Raw genomic sequence first — 20,495 nt, forward strand, 5'->3', positions numbered from 1 at the left:
GTAGTAAGTTCTAGCACCTGCCTTTTTCATGGCTTATTGGCAATGAGGTACCTGTCTCAGAAGATATCAGCAATAAAGTGGCAAGCTCTTAGGAAAACATGCATTATTTTAAGATCTAATGTGGTCAAGAAAATGAGAATCACTATCAGATAACCACTTTAGTAATGACAGTCATTTAAGTAAGTCTGGACTTCTTTTGAAGAGTACTGAAATTTATGTTGAAAATGGGAAATTCTCCTTGGGAATCTGAATTTTATTGAAATGTATAAAAAGAGAAAATTGTGGGACTTCCCTAGTGGTCCAGTGGTTAAGACTCCACGCTTCCACTGCAGGGGTCACGGGTTTGATCCCTGGCCGGGGGACTAAGATCCTGCATGCCACATGGCACAACAAAAAAATTAAAAAAAATAAAAAAGAAAGAAAAGAAAATTGCAACAGTTGTGAGGTTGTTAATTAGCTTATTGATTTTTGCTGGCAGTAATGGGACAAAGCAGATATGACAGTAGGAGACGTGCAATGATTGCAAAACACTTAAAAATTCTTTCTTATTGAGAAATAAAATTAAAGAATAACTAATAAGAAAGAAATGCCAGGATCTGTGTTTAATAATAATGTCACCATATCAATGAGAAAATTCTTCCAATTTCTCCTTCGGGTGGGATGTTGGCCTATCTATACTGTTGTTAAGGGCTCAGCGCTGACAGTGCCTGCTTATTATTAATTAATCCATCACTTTGAAAAATACTTCTGTGGTGGTAAGAAAACCTCATTTCATCTTCAAGATATAATATTTAAGTTCAATTTTAGTCCACATGTTTTGCCAGTCTAAAAATTTAATAGTCTATAAATGATATTTAATATTAATTATGATTATTCATAAGTGGTAACTAAAACCTATAAAAAAAAAAGCCTTAAATGTACTTCCTCTACATTTGTGATAGGGTCTTATCCATGACATTGAATATTTTAATATTTTTCTCCTCAAATAGTACTTAACTATTGGATCTTTTCAAAGACAAGCATTGTTGCAACTTTAAGTATCTGGCTTCTTCAAAGTTCATGTTCTCCGTAGGAATTTTTTCCAAAATAGTAAAAAAAAAAAAACCCTAATTTTGTTTTGCCCTTTAGAATTCAGAAATCTTATCAATGTAGTTCTTTGACTAATGAAGTCAGTTCTTCTTGAATAGTTTTGAAATGGCTAGGATTATTCCATAGAAAAAAAATTTGTCCAAAAAAGACCTAGTGTTAAGTAAAAATGGATGATATTAGGATACTGAGTTGTGAAAAGTACAGTTTCCATGGCTTGATAGTTCTAAAACTACATATTCCACATTATCAGCTTCTAATTTTTTTTCAAGACACCAACCTCCATTCTTTTAATTCCTCCAACCCCTCGACCACCATAATAAGAAGCATCCACGGTTGGCCATTTCTTGGTAGGCAGAGGTTCTTCTTCCTCCTATGTGGATACAAGTTTTTAAAACTGAGTTTAATTAATTTCTTAAAATATTGCTTAGTCAGAACCAACTCACATTTAAATATTTAAATATTTTTCTGAATAATGACACTGATATGTAAAAATTACATATAGCACATGTGGATGTACTTATGCTTATGTGCATAAATTTCAAGTGAGGCTCTACAGAATATGAGGACTCCTTCCATTCCACAATTTGAGGAATCTACTTTATTTCACTAGGCTACCAGAAGTTGCTCCTTAACTATGAGCATCATTTGGTTTTTCCAGATTTATTCATCACTTCATAGTTAAGAAGATAAAACATTAAAATTAGGACCGCATTTCAATGATCATTTAAAGCCTCAATGTATGTGTAAATTTAAACTCTGCGAAATTTGTACTGAAAAGATAGGTAGTTAAGAAGCTTTGAAAATGCACACCATTATTTTCTGTTGCTAACACCATTTTGCCTAACAGAGTAATGTAAAAGTAATAATCATTTTGAAGAAAGTAATACTATCTTTAAGCTGCCAGCTTGGATCTTCAAACTTTTTGTAAATAAGACAAGTGACAGCAGAACTATTGATATATTGCTATAAAAAGTAAATTAAATCTCTATGTACTATTTATCCTGATGGCTAGTCTACGTTTATCAATGTGTGAAAGTCCCGTTCCTCTAGCACATGAAAGAAATCATGAGAACACAAAATATAATTGATTTTCATAATTTCAAAAGTCAATACATAGGTATCACAGTTATCTAATAACAATGTAATTGATCAAATTAGGGATAATATCTAAATACACCCACATCACTTATTAGGCACTCATTTACCTCTTTTGGTGCAGAGGGTGGTGGTGGAGGAGGGTCCTTGATAACCTGTACCAAAAAAAATAAAACCAAAAAAAACAATCAAATGCAGAAACTTCAGTGGCACAGGGAGGAGACAGAAAGGATGTATAAAAATAATTAGATTAGTAAAATACTGTGGTGGCACCAAAGATGTCCCAGATGAAGCTAGCCTCCCAAAACATATGCCTCCCTTTTGAACCTGGGCTTGTTTGTAATTAGCTTTGGACTAACTAGCAACTACTAGGTTTTCTTTGACTAACTAGCTAGCTAACTAGCACATTCATTCATTTTATCTTTATGATACAGATATAGCTTCAGTTTTCAGGTAAATAACAAGAACAAAAATTGTCAAATACCTTGCACTAAGTGGCTCTTCTAATGCAAACATTTTTCACTAGATTACAGTATGTCCACTCAAATGGAATAGGAATTTACAGTCTTCCTGCTATGATTCACTGACTTTTTCACAAATTGACAATACAAAGTTAGCTTGCTTTGGATGAGATAATAGAGAAATTAATATACCCTCTTTCCCCACCTTTTAACCTAGAAATAAATCAACCTGTTAGCCAAGAGTCCTTTCCTGTGAATCGTTACTCAATATATTATTTCATGAAATTTGATGTGGTTAATTCTTTATGTGAGAGGAATACAGACTGAGATCAAATTTAAATGACCTTTACTGGTACTGGGGTATCTGGACTTTCATACCATCATGATAGAAAATTACTGACCAAGGGCCAGTAGTGTCTGATAATTCGAGTACACATCCAAGTCTCTATACTAAGAAGAAAAACTGTTTGAAAATATAACTGCCTCACTTCATCTAAAGTCAAATGTTTCAATTATCTCATTAAAGTTTTAAAATTTTAAAACAATAGTAGCTCTGAAAATGAATATCATCAAAGAATTATTACTACTGTTCAGGTATATTCCTATTATCATGAATATGTTTTTTAAAGACTGCATATATTTTAAAGATATATACTGAAACATTTCCAGATTAAATGATATAATTCTGATATTTTCATCAAAATAATTTGGGTGGGGAAGTAAAGAGGTTATATATGAAATAAATTTAGCCATAAATTGAGAATCATTGAAACTAAGTAGACATGGGAGATTCATTATTTCACTCTTTCTTTTTGTATATGTTTGAAATTTTTCATAATGAAAGTTTTTTTTGTTGTTACTGATAATGTTTAGTGAATTGACTCATAATTTTCTTCATATATATTACTTTCATCCTCAAATTTTAGTTTAGATCTAAATCTCAGGAAAAAATGCAAACAGTAACTACAATTACATAGATATAACTGGACAGTAATTTAATCTGAATGAATCTTGAACTAGCTCATTGTAGCATTCAAACTTTTGAATGCTACAAGAAATGCTGTTATTTCTATTTAACCCTTCTGTTTAATTCAATTTTGTCTTATCAATAAACATAAAATCCCAGTTCTTTTTACTAATATTAAGGGATAGAAATCTGTGAAGTTTTACATTTAGCCCAGAAACAAATGCCAGGAGAGGATAAAGATTTAAAATAATACTGTGGGAAAATAAAATAAAGGTTATCAAGCTACAGGTGCATTTCCTTTATAAAAAGGAAGCACTCATATTATCAACCTGCACGTCCAATATCAATCAATGAAAACCAGATCTATCAATATTTCACAGTCAACAGGGTCAAAACCAACCTAATAAGCTTCATTTAAGAGCCAACTCTTCTTCCTATCTTCCTTGTTTCTTTCCAGTAAATCACTCTTTCCTTAAAGTTGCAGCCTTAAAATTTTCTCATAATCTATAATTTATTCTCACTTCTAAATGACTTCACCAAATCATTTACCATGTTCAAAAGATTCTTTGAAATATTCTTCTCTCTCTCTCCCTCTTCCTGTTCTATCTTTTCCTCTTTTCTTCCTCCCCACCACGAATTCCCCCGATCCTCCCAAAGCAGATCAGGTTACCTTAATATGTACAGATGCCTATTTGTTCTCCCCTAGCATTGGTCACAATTGATAATTTTCTCTAACTCCAAAACACTGTAACTTCTAAGAGGGTGGATTTTATGTCTGCTTTGTTCCTCACTGTATTCCCAGTACTTAGTAGAGTGTCTAGCACAAAGGAAGCAAAGAAGGGAAGTTAGGAAGAGAGAAAAGGGAAGGAAGTGGGAAAGGGGAAAAAAAGGTAGAGGAACGGTTAAAGGGAGAGGAGGAGGAAGGAAGGAAGATCACGGGAAGAAGGAAGGATTCTTTGCATTCCATTCCTACTATCACTACCTAAAATCATGAACTCAAGATCTCTGGACCTTAAAAATATCTAGTACAATATTTTTCAACTTCTCCAATACACATCCAACCAAAACTTCATTTTTCTGAAAAATTCCCACCTAGCTGTAGTCCAACTATGTTTGAATTCCTGCAATAAAGAGAAATTCACAACTTCACAAAGCAATTTATTCCATTGGCAAGGAACTCACATCTTTTGAAAAATTTTCCCCCCAAAGAAGCCAAAGCCTCCTTCTCCGTAGTTTCCACACTTTAGTCCTGATCCTAGAGTGTGGAAACACATGCATACACACAACTATTTTTAATTCCAGAAAAGAGCAGTTCCTATTTTTGAATACTTGGATAATAACCATATATCTATTGAACTTACACATCTGGAAGCGAAACATCACAACCGTTTTTTGTGTAACGGTCTGAGTTATTGGGTCATTTTGGTCAGTTTCTTTAGTATATATTCACTTGAACAATATCTCAAAATGTGGTTTCCAGAACCGATAAATAAATTTTAAGTGTGGCCAATCCATTATAATTAAATGCATGGTGCTCAGGCAAAACAGACGCACCCGAGCAATCCTCACTTTGATTCTATGCATTTTAACTAATAACATATTGATAACATTGATTGATAGTCTATAATTACCATAGCTTTATTTTGACATCAATGTCTACATGCTTTATTTGTAGCTAAATTAGACCTCTAGCTTGTTCCTCTATCTCTAACTCATCCTTCATTCTAACCTATGTAGCCAGGTCACTATTTTTCTAATAGAAGCTCAATTGATGGTTTCTCTAGTCAAAATGGATCAAAGGTTCCAGTGGCCACAACTGAACTTGAGGAATTACTGAATTTTGGGAAGAAGCTTACCATTCAGTTTTACAAACTAACATAAAGTGCTCTCCAGATTTCTCTCACTAGAAAAAGCCCAAGGTACATCCTTCATTCCACTAAGTCTGAGTATAATGTACTCGAACTCATTTTGATTTCCTTGTGAGGATTTCAAATTTACTCTACTTATTATGTGTACATCTTGTACTGATATATAAATTTCTGAGGACTTAAATAGTATCCCCAACCCTGTTCTATGTTATATCTCCTAAGAATTACTGAAATCCCCCTCCATAACACTTCCTTTTTCATGTCATATTTATCATGCTGATTATCCTGCACAGCATCAAGTTTTAGCATTAATATGGGTAAACTGAGTCTCAATTTAAAATCCTCATATGACCACTGGTGACAAACTCACAGCAGGATAATGAGAGGCATCTTTGCCTTCTTTATCAGAGACTCTTTATCTGTTATCATAAGCCACAACCTGGAAAATGCAAACTCCTTTTTCAGTACATCTACACGAGCCACCTCTTGAATTGTCATTGTTCAAATGCCTCAGCACGGTATAGTTCGACCCTAACCCCCTATGTACAAACATCCCTGCATGTGTACCTCTAACTCCAGGCTGACTGAAGATCCCTTTGCTACCCCCCAAAAAATGACCGTTTCCATATTAAGTCCCATCCAACCGTTACAGAGTAGTCTATCAACTTTCTATCGCTTTATCTAGAAGCTTTAAAACTTCGAACAAGATACGTGCTGCACAGTTGAACAATTCATGCTTCATCAGTTTGGGTTTGTATGTTTATTTTGGAATTTTTCAATTACCCCTCAAAACTGTAGATTTCTTAGGGGCAATATCATTTCTCCCTCTTTGAAAATATCACAGCACCTAATAAAGTGCTCTGCAAACAACAGATACTAAAAATATGATTGAAAGTGAGCTGAAGAAACTAGCTGAGAATGTTCGCAAAGGCTCATAGCCAACCTCTAAATTTATAAGGAAAATACAGAGGGAAAAAAAAAGATATAAATGATAACCAATAGAGAAAGATTTCCATGAAACTAAAATATTGCTAGTTCCAAAGAAAATGAAGTATCAAATTTCTCTTTCAACCAGTAAAGTCAGAGAGCTAATGAACTCAAAGACAGATGGGAAAATGTAAGACCATGCTAAGTTTCTTTATCTGGGAAATACATTTGATTCACTGTAGGTCCTTTCCAAAATGAAAACTCTAATAGAATGATAAAACAAAATACATATCACAATATTTCCACCAAGTCTTTTTTCTATGCTTTTACATAATTAAGTAGGCCATATGTCTACATACATTTGTATTCACCTTATTCCAGAAAAGAACTTTAGGGTTTGTTTTTCCAATAATGTATAATTAATCTTATGTATGACTAAATGCATTGCTTATTATAAATTTAAATTGATTTTGAAATCCTGGCAAGTATATTTTCTACATTGTTAACAATGAAAACAAAACCCTTAATACTCTACATAAATCAAATTTTGACCTAGTAAATTAAGAGATACCACCACCACCACAACAAATAATAGCACTTTCAGAAACTGAAGCAGAGCAAAGGCTCATCTGTGTGCCGTTAATACTATCAACAATAACGACATTTATTAGTGCTGCCATATGCCACGCACTCTATATTTCTCTCATTTTCATAATAATCCTATGCAGTTATTATGCTTATTTTAAATACAAGGAGAGGGAGGCCTGAATTCAGTAACTTGTTCAAGGATACACAGAGGGAAAACATTAGAATTAGTATTTAAACTGGTCCATCTTCCTCGAAACTCTGGGTTCAACTTCCTCTGCCACATGACATCCTTTTAAAATAAGGTTTGGATCACAAAGGGAAAGGGTGCAGGAGAAAAGGCTTAAGATGTGTTGAGAGTTTATTACTTGCTGGGATGCATGCATGGATGGATGGTTAAATAGATGGATGGATAGACATTTAGATAGATGGATAGATGGATACAGATAGACAGATATAGATCAATATTTATGGTAACTGTGTGAGATAGATGTTATCATCTCCATTTTATAGGGACATAACATATTCATTCATATGCCCACCATCATTGCCCTAGAAATGTTGGAAAAGGAAATAAGTTTTGTGTGTGTGTGTGTGATGTTTCAAAATGCTCCCTCTCTCCATTCTACCACACAGCTTCATAAGTAACAAAGGAGAGTGAAAATAATCTGAAACAATTCAGCCCCAAAGCCAAAAATGGCAAAAGTCTGTGTCCACTGATATTTCTACATTTCAGTAAAATTAGTGTAGGAGAAAAGGAAACCTGACTGTTGGTCCAAATACATTAAAAATAACAGTCATGAGAATCCCATTCTTGTATTAAATAGTGCAAGAACACATTCATTTTTGAAAAGGATGTATTCATAAGCACCATATTTTATGAGAATTTGCAGATTTTAAAAGGCATAATATTGCCTAGTTGCCAGGATTTTTTCCACTTAGCATCCTTCAGCTCGGTATTGAAGATTCTGGAAAACACTTTCACCACTTTGTGAACCATATGCAGACTTTGATTCTTCTCCAAGTTTTTTTTTCGTTTGTTATTATCATCATCAGGGAGGATTACATCTCATCTACTTAGCTGTTAGAATGAAGATTTCAGTTTGGAGGAGAGCCGATTTCTTAAATAAAAAAAAAAGTTAGCTGCTTCAGGCAACAGTCCTTTTGATCTGCTCATTAACACTTTTCAAATGTTCGAGTGATGTGGGCATTCTTTGAGCTAGAAAATGTCAGTACAGGAGCCTGCAGCCAGCTTGATGCAATCATATGTTCCAATATTCAGAAAAGAGTGAAAAGAACTGTCAACAGTGAACTGCCTTGGATTAAAAAAAAAAAAGATACTGTATAACGACTGTAGATCAAGTAGTATTTCAGAACCAGTTCTTGCCAGTGACAGAAACAAATGCCCAATTTATCAGCAATGTCATCTAAGCGCCTAAGAGCCCACAGACTTAGACAAATCATTCTTAGTGTTTACAAAAACTTGTTTAAAATATATGTAGGATTTCCTTTCATCCTTCCCTTTCTTTTTGATAAAATCAGAGAGCAAGTGTAGTGCTTTTCCTCTCATGAATACAAAATTCTCTGACATAAATATTTGGGAAGCCCTTTTCTGAATCCCACAAAGTTAGGTGCTTTCAACATCCAGACCAAGATATAGTCGAGGTTATCTCACCTCCCTTTCCTTTCCTCCTTGACAGACTCATCGATGTTCAAAGCGTCTGCTTTGAACAAATAAATAGCTCCTTGGAAGTCTGGACAATAAATATAATTTTAAAGGTCAAATGAGGACTAGGGAGAACAGTGTGAGTTAAGTAAAGTGCTGCTGTCAAAGCAAATAAACTAAGACCAGCAAGGGTTTGATACCTTGTTTTGTAAATGATGCTCTGTTGGAAAACATCACCATGGAAGCAATAAGTACTAACAACACACTCTATTTCAAGGAGGCAACCAAACATAAATCATTTTAATTAATGGTGTAAGGAAGGCATATTAAAAATTTAAATTACTTCTGTTTTATTGTGCATTCTAAAAAAAAATCAGGCTGCTCTCAAAGTAACTCAATAAAGGCACCAACAGCCCTCCTCAACAATAAAAAACAAGTGCAATGTAGAAGCATTATTACTATTTGGAAGGAACAGCACAGCTGTTGCTGGCTAAGAAAATGATTCCATAGAGCTCCAGTCAGATATATCCTCATCACGAAAGCTCAACTTACTTATAAGAAAATTGGGCTTTAAAAAGATAACTTTTTAAATGTTTTTTTAAAATTAAGATTTATGAGATCTTTCTGTAATGTCTTAAATGCACTAAGGAAAAATGAGCTTGCAATTTTCCCTTGCAGATGGAGAACTTTGGCCAAGGACACTAGATCAAAGTGAACATTTATCATTTCCAGCATATTTAGACATTTATTTGCAGCTGGATAACATACTCTAATTGACAACACTCCAGAAAGACTTTGTTTCCCACGTCATTAGCCTTACATCTGTAATTCTGGAGAATGTCTGGTTACTCCAAATGATGCAACTATAGGACTGTCAGTTCTGCCATCCTGATAGTAAAACAGATCTGCCATAAACTCAACATACATTCTAAGCTAACAATGATGAAAAGAGCTGTATTTTCTGATATCTCACTCATGATTCAGTACATGATTTTTTTAACCGTTCTTACCCCCTTTTCTAATTTAAGAGAAAAGGAAGGATGCTGCTGATGTTTGTTATAGAGAAGCGGTTAAAGGATGGATGTGAGGATACTCAATGAGCAGGATACAGACTCATAAACAGACGGTGAGAAATAACTTCACACAAAAATGAAAACTTTCCCCCTTATGGAATAGTTTGCAAACTCAACATACTCTGTAATTCACTAATGGTAGCACCTAAAATTCCAGCTTTGCATAAGGGTTCTATTATTATTATCATCAGATAAAGTTCTCCAAATATCACTGGTTTAGATCCTATTTGTCATGGAAAACCTAGGTACACAGAGGACACAATTCTGCAACATTTAAAATGATATCATCTCTCTCCTTTATCCTTGAAATTACTCATTAAAATGAACTGAAAGATTGAAAAATTTAAAATAGTCTCATATTAAAAGCATCGTTGGTGGCCAGATATTCTATTGCAGGGGGGTTTCTCTAACCTTTTTTATTCTATGTCCCTCTTTGGCAATCTGGTGAACCTATGAACCCCTTCCCAGAATAAATAAGCTAAATTAAAATACACAGGATTAAAAGGAATCCAACTGTATTGAAATATAACTGTAAAAATCTATTTTTAAAAGCAAGAAACCAAATCTGTGATACAGAAATACTATGTGCTTCTTTATTAATTCATTAAATTATGAAATATAATAGTAGGTCTAGGAACTATCATAATTTTTTGAAGTATAATTGACTTAAAATAGTATATTAGTTTCAGGTGTACAGCACAGTGATTCAATATTTTTATACCATACACACTTATAACAATATTATAGACTATTTTATCTGTGCTGTATATTACATCCCCATGACTAATTTATTTTATAACTTGTAGTTTGAACCTCTTAATCCCCTTCTCCTATTTCACCCATCACCCCTGCTCTCTCCTCTGGCAACCACTAGTTTGTTCTCTGTATCTGTGTCCGTTTCTGTTTTGCTATATTTGTTCCTTTGTTTTTAGGTTGCACATATAAGTGAAAACATACGGTATTTGTCTTCGTCTGTCATAATCTTGAAGTAGTGATATGTATCTGAATATGAATGGGATTGTTCTGGCCTCTTACATCAAATAACAAGCACCCTGAGAAAGCTGACCATGGAGCTTTGCTGTCAATAGGTTCTAATAACATATATAAGTTGGATACTTCTGAAAATTAGAAACCTGTTTCTTCGACAAATCCCTGGTCACTCTGAAACAGTGAGTAAATTCTACTCAGTATGTAAAGCATTGCATATTTACTTTACAGTTACTGAAAACGAAACAGAATGGTAATTCTAATTTTAAAGAATGCATATTGGTTTTAATTGTCGTGGAAACATCTACCATCTTAAAACCTCTTGTACTTCATAAACAGTTTTTGTAATGAGTTGAACTAGAAACATATTACATGTGAATTCCCCAAAGCAAGAGCCCTGAGCAGTGATTCTCAACTCTGGCAATTATCAGAATCATTTAGGAAATCTATTAGTTTCTTAAAGCAGCTACAACAAATTACCACCAACTTTGTGGTTTAAAACAACAGAAATTTATTTTCTTACAGTTCTGGATGCCAGGAGTCCAAACAGAGTCTTACAAACCTAAAATCAGGTGTTAGAAGAGCTGATTGTTTCTTCAAGAGCCAGGGGAGTATCTGCTCCTTGCCCCTCCCAGCTTCTGGTGACTTTCAGCATTCCCTGCCTAGAAGCTGCATCACTTGAATCTCTGCCTCCATGGTCACACTGCCTGTTCCCCTTCTGTGGTCTTATCTCCTCTGCCTCCCTCTTATAACGGCACTTGTGATGGCATTTAGAGCCATCTAGGTCATCCTAGATAATCTCCCTATTTCAAGATCCTTAATTTAATCATAACTGCAAAGTCCCTTTTGCCATGTAAGATAACATTCACGGTTTCCAGGAATTAAGACCTGGATATATTTAGGGATCATTATTGAGCCTAATGGAGGGGCTTTCCTAAACCATACTGATCCCTGGAGATGTCTCACCCAACCACCCTTTCCCCTCAGAGAGAGGCACTACCAATGGAAATCTGACAGCTACTACTCTGAGAGCCTTCCAGTTATTAGGAACAGAAAAACACCTGAGAACCACTGCTTAAGATATAAGTAACACTGTCATCTCTGAGTCGTTAATTAAATATCTGTGAACTTTTAATCGCTGAACAATGAATGGTTAAATTATTTCATAAGATATTTTTAAAAAATATGAAATGATTGAATGAAGAATGTGTGACAGATATTGGTGCCTCCGTTCAGGGTTTTTTTTTTTCCAGTATTTCTATCTTGATAAGAGCTCCTGAGCATATGATTCCCAAAGAGGTGATTGCTGACATAATCTAAATGTGCCTGAAAACAGACATTATAAGCTGTTTAATCATGTTTTAGTTGAAAGGTTAAATATTTGGCCCTAGTACTTAAAAGACAATCGAACCAAAGAAATTTGTAAAACACCAAGCTGAAATAAATACATTTCATTTCCCATGAAAAAGTAATATGACTGATAATGATAAAGTGCAAAATGATCCCTAATAATTTAATGCTGCTTAAAAATTGTTAAGCTACAGAAATATAGATCAATGGAACAGGATAGAAAGCCCAGAGATAAACCCAAGCACCTATGGTCAACTAATCTATGACAAAGGAGGAAAGAATATACAATGAAGAAAAGACAGTCTCTTCAATAAGTGGTGCTGGGAAAACTGGACAGCTACATGTAAAAGAATATAATTAGAACACTCCCTAACACCATACACAAAAATAAACTCAAAATGGATTAAAGACCTAAATGTAAGGCCAGACACTATAAAACTCTTAGAGGAAAACATAGGAAGAACACTCTTGGACAAAAATCACAGCAAGATCTTTTTTGACCCACCTCCTAGAGTAATGGAAATAAAAACAAAAATAAACAAATGGGACCTAATGAAAAAAGCTTCTGCACAGCAAAGGAAACTGTACACAAGATGAAAAGACAACCCTCAACACTTTCTCCTCAAAATGGGAGAAAATAATGGCAAATGACTCAATTTACAAAGGATTAATCTCCGAAATATAGAAACAGCTCATACAGCTCAATATTAAAAAAAGCAAACAACCCAATCCAAAAATGGGTGGAAGACCTAAATAGACATTTCTCCAAAGAAGACATACAGATGGCCAAGTGGCACATGAAAAGCTGCTTGACATCACTATTGTTAGAGAAATGCAAATCAAAACTACAATGAGGTATCACCTCACATTGGTCAGTATGGCCATCATAAAAAAATCTACCAAAAAAAAGAAAAAAAAAAAAAAAGAAATGAAAGAGGAGACATCAATACAGATTCCACAGATATTAACATTATAATAAAAGAATATTATAAACAATTTTATGCCTACAAATTTGATAACAGATTAAATGGATCAATTCTTTGACAGATGCAATGTGCCAAAACTCACACAGGAAGAAGTAGGTGATCTGAATAGGCTGATATGAAAAAAAAAAATCTACAACAACAAATGCTGGAGCGGGTGTGGAGAAAAGGGAACCCTCTTGCCCTGCTGGTGGGAATGTAAATTGATACAGCCGCTATGGAGAACAGTATGGAGGTTCCTTAGAAAACTAAAAATAGAATTACCATATGACCCAGCTATCCCACTATTGGGCATATACCCAGAGAAAACCATAATTCAAAAAGACACATGCACCTCAATGTTCATTGCAGCACTATTTACAATAGTCAGGTCACGGAAGCAATCTGGATGTCCATAGACAGACGAATGGATGAAGAAGATGTGGTACATATATACAATGGAATATTACTCAGGCATAAAAAGGAACAAAACTGGGTTGTTTGTAAAGACGTGGATGGACTTAGAGACTGTCATACAGAGTGAAGTAAGTCAGAAAGAGAAAAACAAATATCATATATTAATGTGTATATGTGAAATCTAGAAAAATGGTACAGATGAACCTGTTTGCAAGGCATAAATAGAGACACAGACATAGAGAACAAACATATGGACACCGAAGTGGGAAAGGTGGGGTGGGATGAATTGGGAGATTGGGATTAACAGATATACACTAACTAATATGTATAAAATAGATAACTAATGAGAACCTGCTGTATAGCACAGGGACCTCCACTTTGCTGTACAGTAGAAACTAACACAACATTGTAAAACAACTATACCCCAACTAAAAACAAAATTTTTTAACTAACCACATGCTAATACCGACACTGCAGAAATATATTCTCTAACATAATCAGATAAATAACCTGCAACTGTACCATAACACCTTCTGGTACACTCAAGAGATTTGTTTTCACAAGGTTATAGTCTCCTTTTCCCCTTCTTTTCACATCACCTCCTCATTTTTCTCTAGTTCACTTAGCTTCCTTTTTATACTCCAACATTCTACATTTTGTTAGAGATACTTGCTCAGGCCATATTTCTTTTTTCATACAAATTTTAAAGGCTACACTCCATTTAAAGTTATTACAAAATAATGGTTATAATCCTTGTGTTGTATAATACATCCTTGTATCCTATCTTACACCCAGTAGTTTGTACCTGCCTCTCCCCAGCCCCTATATTGCTCCTCTCCCCTCCCCACTGCCATATCTAAGGTGCACTACCTGTAACGGGCTTTGCATTTCAATTGCTGATGGAACTCAGATGGATAAGACTTTATCCCCACCAGGACCAGACCTCAGCAACACATACAGGAAGCAAAGCTTCTTTCAGGGGATTACAGTGATCAAATCTTTCCAGTGGCTTCTCCTCATCCCTAGGGTGAGTTCAAATTCCCTCAAAGACATAGGAGGCCCTCCTTAATGGCATTCACGCCTGGATCCTAAACCATCTTTCACCACTCCCTTTCCCTGGCTCACTTGGCCTCAGCCTAGGACTTCCCAAAGCATGCCGAAATAACTTGTAATTCCACACACACTTCATGGGAAAAGTCCCTCATCAACTGCCAACATCTTATTCATTATTTAAAACTCAGTTTGGAGTCAGTAGCTCCATCCGGTTTCCCTGAAACAATCCCTCAACTCTGGCAAATCCCTCCTCCTTTGTGTTCTTTACACATGTTGCTATTGGGGTGCCCGTAACCCTCCATTCACACTTTGCCCACTCTTCTGTGTTTCATATTAAAATGTGAGTTTCCATATCATATGATAGTCATTTCTGGACCCCAGTTCCAAGCCAGTACTGGCACATACTAGATTGCAAAGGGCTGAATGCAGAATTTACCTCTACCTTCTCCTTGCTTTATTTTTTTTTTGAATTTTATTTTAATTATTTTTTATACCGCAGGTTCTTATTAGTTATGTATCTTATAAATATTAGTGTATATATGTCAGTCTCAATCTCCCAATTCATCACACCACCACCACCGCACCTCTCCCCACCTTTCCACCCTTGGTGTCCATACGTTTGTTCTCTACATCTGTGTCTCTATTTCTGCTTGCAAACTGGTTCATCTGTATTATTGTTCTAGATTCCACACATATGCATTAATATACAATATCTGTTTTCCTCTTTCTGACTTACTTCACTCTGTATGACAGTCTCTACAAATGACCCAATTTTGTTCCTTTTTATGGCGGAGTAATATTCCATTGTATATATGTACCACATCTTCTTCCTATCCATTTATCTGTTGATGGGCATTTAGGCTGCTTCCATGACCTGGCTATTGTAAATAGTGCTGCAATGAACATTGGGGTGCATGTGTCTTTTTGAATTATGGTTTTCTCTGGGTATATGCCCAGTAATGGGACTGCTGGATCATATGGTAATTCTATTTTTTGTTTTTTAAGGAACATCCATACTGTTCTCCATAGTGGCTGTATCAATTTACATTCCCACCAACAGTGCAAGAGGGTTCCCTTTTCTCCACACCCTCTCCAGCATTTGTTGTTTGTAGACTTTCTGATGATGACAATTCTAACTGGTGTGAGGTGATACCTCATTGTAGTTTTGATTTTCACTTCTCTAATAATTAGTGATGTTCAGCAGCTTTTCATGTGCCTCTTGGTCATCTGTATGTATTCTTTGGAGAAATGTCTATTTAGGTCTTCTACCCATTTTTTTATTGGTTTGTTTGGTTTTTTTAATATTGAGCTGTGTGAGCTGTTTGTATATTTTAGAGATTAATCCTTTGTAAATTGAGTCATTTGCAAATATTTCCTCCCCTTCTGAGGGTTCGTCCTGGTTATAGTTTACTTTGCTGTGCTGAAGATTTTAAGTTTCATTAGGCCCCATTTGTTTATTTTTGATTTTATTTCCATTTCTCTAGGAGGTGGGTCAAAAAAGATCTTGCTGTGATTTATGTCAAAGAGTGTTCTTCCTGTGTTTTCCTCTAAGAGTTTTATAGTATCTGGTCTTACATTTAGGTCTTTAATCCATTTTGAGTTTATTTTTGTGTACAGTGATAAGGAGTGTTTTAATTTCATTCTTTTACATGAGGCTTTCCAGTTTTCCCAGCAAAACTTATTGAAGAGACTGTCTTTTCTCCAATGTATATCCTTACCTCCCTTGTCATAGATTAGCTGACCATAGATGCATGGGTTTATCTCTGGGCTTTCTATCCTGTTCCATTGATCTATATTTCTGTTTTTGTGCCAGTACCATACTGTCTTGATTACTGTATCTTTGTAATATATTCTGAAGTCAGGGCGTCAGATTCCACCAGCTCCATTTTTTTCCCGCAAGACTGCTTGGCTATTCGGGGTCTTTTGTGTCTCCATAAAAATTTTAAGATTTTTTGTTCTAGTTCTGCAAAAAAAATGCTATTGGTAATTTGATAGGGACTGCATTGAATCTGTAGATTGCTTTGGGTAGTATAGCCATTTTCACAATATTGATTCTTCCAATCCAAGAACATGGTATATCTCTCCATCTGTTGGTATCATCTTCAATTTCTTTCATCAGTGTCTTATAGTTTTCTGCATACAGGTCTTTTGTCTCCCTAGGTAGGTTTATTCCTAGGTATTTTATTCTTTTTGTTGCAACGGTGACTGGGATTGTTTCCTTAATTTCTCTTTCTGATCTTTCATTGTTAATGTATAGGAATGCAAGAGATTTCTGTGCATTAATTTTGTCTCCTGCAACTTTACCAAATTCACTGATTAGCTCTAGTAGCTTTCTGGTGGCATTTTTAGGATTATCTATGTATAGTATTATGTCATCTGCAAACAGTGACAGTTTTACTTCTTTTCCAATTTGTATTCCTTTTATTTCTTTTTCTTCTCTGATTGCCATCACCAGGACTTCCAAAACTATGTTGAATAATAGTGGTGAGAGTGGACACCCTTATCTTCATCCTGATCTTAGAGGAAACACTTTCAGTAATCTTAGAGGAAATGCTCTCAAACCATTGAGAATGAAGTTTGCTCTGGGTTTGTCATATATGGCCTTTATTATGTTGAGCTAGGTTCCCTCTATGCCCACTTTCTGGAGAGTTTTTATCATAAATCGGCTCTGAATTTTGTCAAAAGCTTTTTCTGCATCTACTGAGATGATCATATGTTTTTCATTCTTCAATTTGTTAATATGGTATATCACATTGATTGATTTGTGTATATTGAAGAATCCTTGCATCCCTAGGATAAATCCCACTTGATCATGGTGTACGACCCTTTTAATGTGCTGTTGGATTCTGTTTGCTAGTAGTTTGTTGAGGATTTTTGCATCTATATTCATCAGTGATATTGTTCTGTAATTTTCTTTTTTTGTAGTGTCTTTGTCTGGTTTTGGTACCAGGGTGATGGTGGCCTTGTAGAATGAGTTTGGGAGTGTTCCTTCCTCTGTAATTTTTTGGAAGAGTTTGAGAAGGATGGGTATTATCTCTTCTGTAAATGTTTGATAGAATTCACCTGTGAAGCCATCTGGTCCTGGACTTCTGTTTGTTGGAAGATTTTTAATCACAGTTTCAATTTCATAACTTTTGATTGGTCTGTTCATATTTTCTATTTCTTCCTGGTTCAATTTTGGAAGGTTACACCTTTCTAAGAATTTGTCCATTTCTTCCAGGTTGTCCATTTTATTGGCATAGAGTTGCTTGTAGTAGTCTCTTAGGATGCTTTGTATGTCTGCGGTGTCTGTTGTAACTTCTCCTTTTTCCTTTCTAATTTTATTGATTCGCGTCCTCTCCCTCTTTTTCTTGATGAGTCTGGCTAAAGGTTTATCAATTTTGTTTAACTTCTCAAAGAACCAGCTTTTAGTTTTATTGATCTTTTCTATTGTTTTCTTTGTTTCTATTTCATTTATTTCTGCTCTGATCTTTATGATTTCTTTCCTTCTACTAACTTTGGGTTTCGTTTGTTCTTCTTTCTCTAGTTCCTTTTGGTGGAAGGTTATATTTTTTTTGAGATGTTTCTTGTTTCTTGAGGTATGATTGTATTGCTATAAACTTCCCTCATAGAACTGCTTTTGCTGCATCCCATAGGTTTTGGATCATTGTGTTTTTGTTGTCATTTGTTTCTAGGTATTTTTTGATTTCCTCTTTGATTTCTTCAGTGATCTCTTGGTTATTTAGTAATGTATCGTTTAGCCTCCATGTGTTTGTGTTTCCTGTAATTGATTTCTCATCTCATAGCATTGTGGTCAGAAAAGATGCTTGATATGATTTTAGTTTTCTTAAATTTACCGAGGCTTGATTTGTGACTCAAGATTTGATCTATCCTGGAGAATGTTCCATGAGCACTTGAGAAGAAAATGTAATTTGCTGTTTTCAGATGGAATGTCCTATAAATATCAATTAAATCTATCTGTTCTATTGTGTCATTTAAAGCTTGTGTTTCCGTATTAATTTTCAATCTGTATGATCTGTCCATCAGTGTAAGTGAGGTGATAAAGTCCCCCACTATTACTGTGTTACTGTCGATTTCCTCTTTTATATGTGTTAGCATTTGCCTTATGTATTGAGGTGCTCCTATGTTGGGTGCATATAGATTTATAATTGTTATATCTTCTTCTTGGATTGATCCATTGATCATTATGTATTAACCTTCCTTGTCTCTTACTTTTTTTTTTAGTCTATTTTTTCTGATATGAGTATTGCTACTCCAGCTTTCTTTGGATTTCTATTCACATGGAATATCTTTTTCCATCCCCTCACTTTCAGGCTGTATGTGCCCCTAGGTCTGAAGTTGCTCTCTAGTAGACAGCATATATATGGGTCTTGTTCTTGTTTCCATTCAGTGAGCCTGTGTCCTTTGGTTGGAGCATTTAATCCATTCACATTTAAGGAAATTATTGATATGTATGTTCCTTTCAACATTTTCTTAATTGTTTTGGGTTTGTTTTTGTAGGTCCTTTTCTTCTCTTGTGTTTCCCACTTAGAGATGTTCCTTTAGCATTTGTTGTAGAGCTGGTTTGGTGGTGCTGAATTCTCTTAGCTTTTGCTTGTCTTTAAAGCTTTTGATTTCCCCTTTGAATCTGAATGAGATCCTTGCTGGGTAGAGCAATCTTGGTTGTAAGTTCTTCCCTTTCATCACTTTAAATATATCATGCCACTCCCTTCTGGCTTGTAGAGTTTCTGCTGAGAAATCAGCTGTTAACCTTATGGGAGTTCCCTTGTATGTTATTTGTTGTTTTTTCCTTGTTGCTTTTAATAATTTTTCTTTGTCTTTAATTTTTGTCAACTTGATTACTATGTGTCTCAGCATGTTTCTCCTTGGGTTTATCCTGCCTGGGACTCTTTGCGCTTCCTGGACTTGGGTGGCTATTTCCTTTCCCATGTTAGGGAAGTTTTCAACTATAATCTATTCAAATATGTTCTCGGGTGCTTTCTTTCTCTCTTTTCCTTCTGGGATCCCTGTAATGTGAATGTTGGTGTGTTTAATGTTGTCCCAGAAGTATTTTAGGCTGTCTTCATTTCTTTTCATTATTTTTTCTTCATTCTGTTCCACATCAGTGAATTCCACCCTTCTGTCTTCCAGGTCACTTACCCGTTTTTCTGCCTCAGTTATTCTGCTATTGGTTCCTTCTAGTGTATTTTTCATTTCAGTTATTGTATTATTCATCTCTGTTTGTTTGTTCTTTAATTCTTCTAGGTCTTTTTTAAACATTTCTTGCATCTTCTCAATCTTTGCCTCCATTATTTTTCCGAGGTCCTGGATCATCTTCACTATCATTATTCTGAATTCTTTTTCTGGAAGGTTGCCTATCTCAACTTCATTTAGTTGTTTTTCTGGGGTTTTATCTTGTTCCTTCATCTGGTACATAGTCCTCTGCCTTTTCATCTTGTCTATCTTTCTGTGAATGTGGTTTTCATTCCACAGGTTGCAGGATTGTAGTTCTTGCTTCTGCTGTCTGCCCTCTGGTGGATGAGGCTATCCAAGAGGCTTGTGCAAGTTTCCTGATGGGAAGGACTGGTGGTGGGTAGAGCTGGGTGTTGTTCTGGTGGGCAGAGCTCAGTAAAACTTCAATCCACTTGTCTGCTGATGGGTGGGGCTGAGTTCCCTCCCTGTTGGTTGTTGGCCTTAGTTGAGCCAGCAGTGGAGCCTACAGGCCCTTTGGTGGGGCTAATGGTGGACTCTGGGAGGGCTCACACCAAGAATTATTTCTCAGAACTTCTGTTGCCAGTGTCCTTGTACCCGTTGTGAGACACAGCCATCCCTGTCTCTGCAGGAGCCCTCCAATACTAGTAGATAGGTCTGGTTCAGTCTCCTATGGGGTCACTGCTCCTCCCCCTGGGTCCTGACGCACACACTACTTTGTGTGTGCCCTCTAAGAGTACAGTCTCTGTTTCCCCCAGTCCTGTCGAAGTCCTGCAATCAAATCTTGCTAGTCTTCAAAGTCTGA

At 35.5% G+C, this 20,495-nt stretch overlaps 1 protein-coding gene across 4 annotated transcripts in view; it reads right to left on the bottom strand.

Moving 5' to 3' along the window:
* Positions 1–20,495, bottom strand: part of ANTXR2 (ANTXR cell adhesion molecule 2) — a 212,511-nt gene that overhangs the window by 115,547 nt on the left and 76,469 nt on the right. For all 4 annotated transcript variants that reach the window (XR_003428808.1, XM_027087434.1, XM_027087435.1 and 1 more), the window contains exons 13-14: positions 2,295–2,339; positions 1,367–1,459 (exon numbers count right to left, since the gene is read on the bottom strand). Coding sequence is in view for 3 of the 4 variants with exons in the window: in XM_027087434.1 (XP_026943235.1) it covers positions 1,367–1,459; positions 2,295–2,339 (138 nt within the window). In the remaining variant the exon portion in view is untranslated. The remainder of the gene's footprint in view (positions 1–1,366; positions 1,460–2,294; positions 2,340–20,495) is intronic.

This window comes from Aethalodelphis obliquidens, unplaced genomic scaffold, assembly GCF_003676395.1.
Source record: "Aethalodelphis obliquidens isolate GAN/ISIS:26980383/991018 unplaced genomic scaffold, ASM367639v1 scaffold59, whole genome shotgun sequence".
NCBI lineage: Eukaryota > Metazoa > Chordata > Mammalia > Artiodactyla > Delphinidae > Aethalodelphis > Aethalodelphis obliquidens.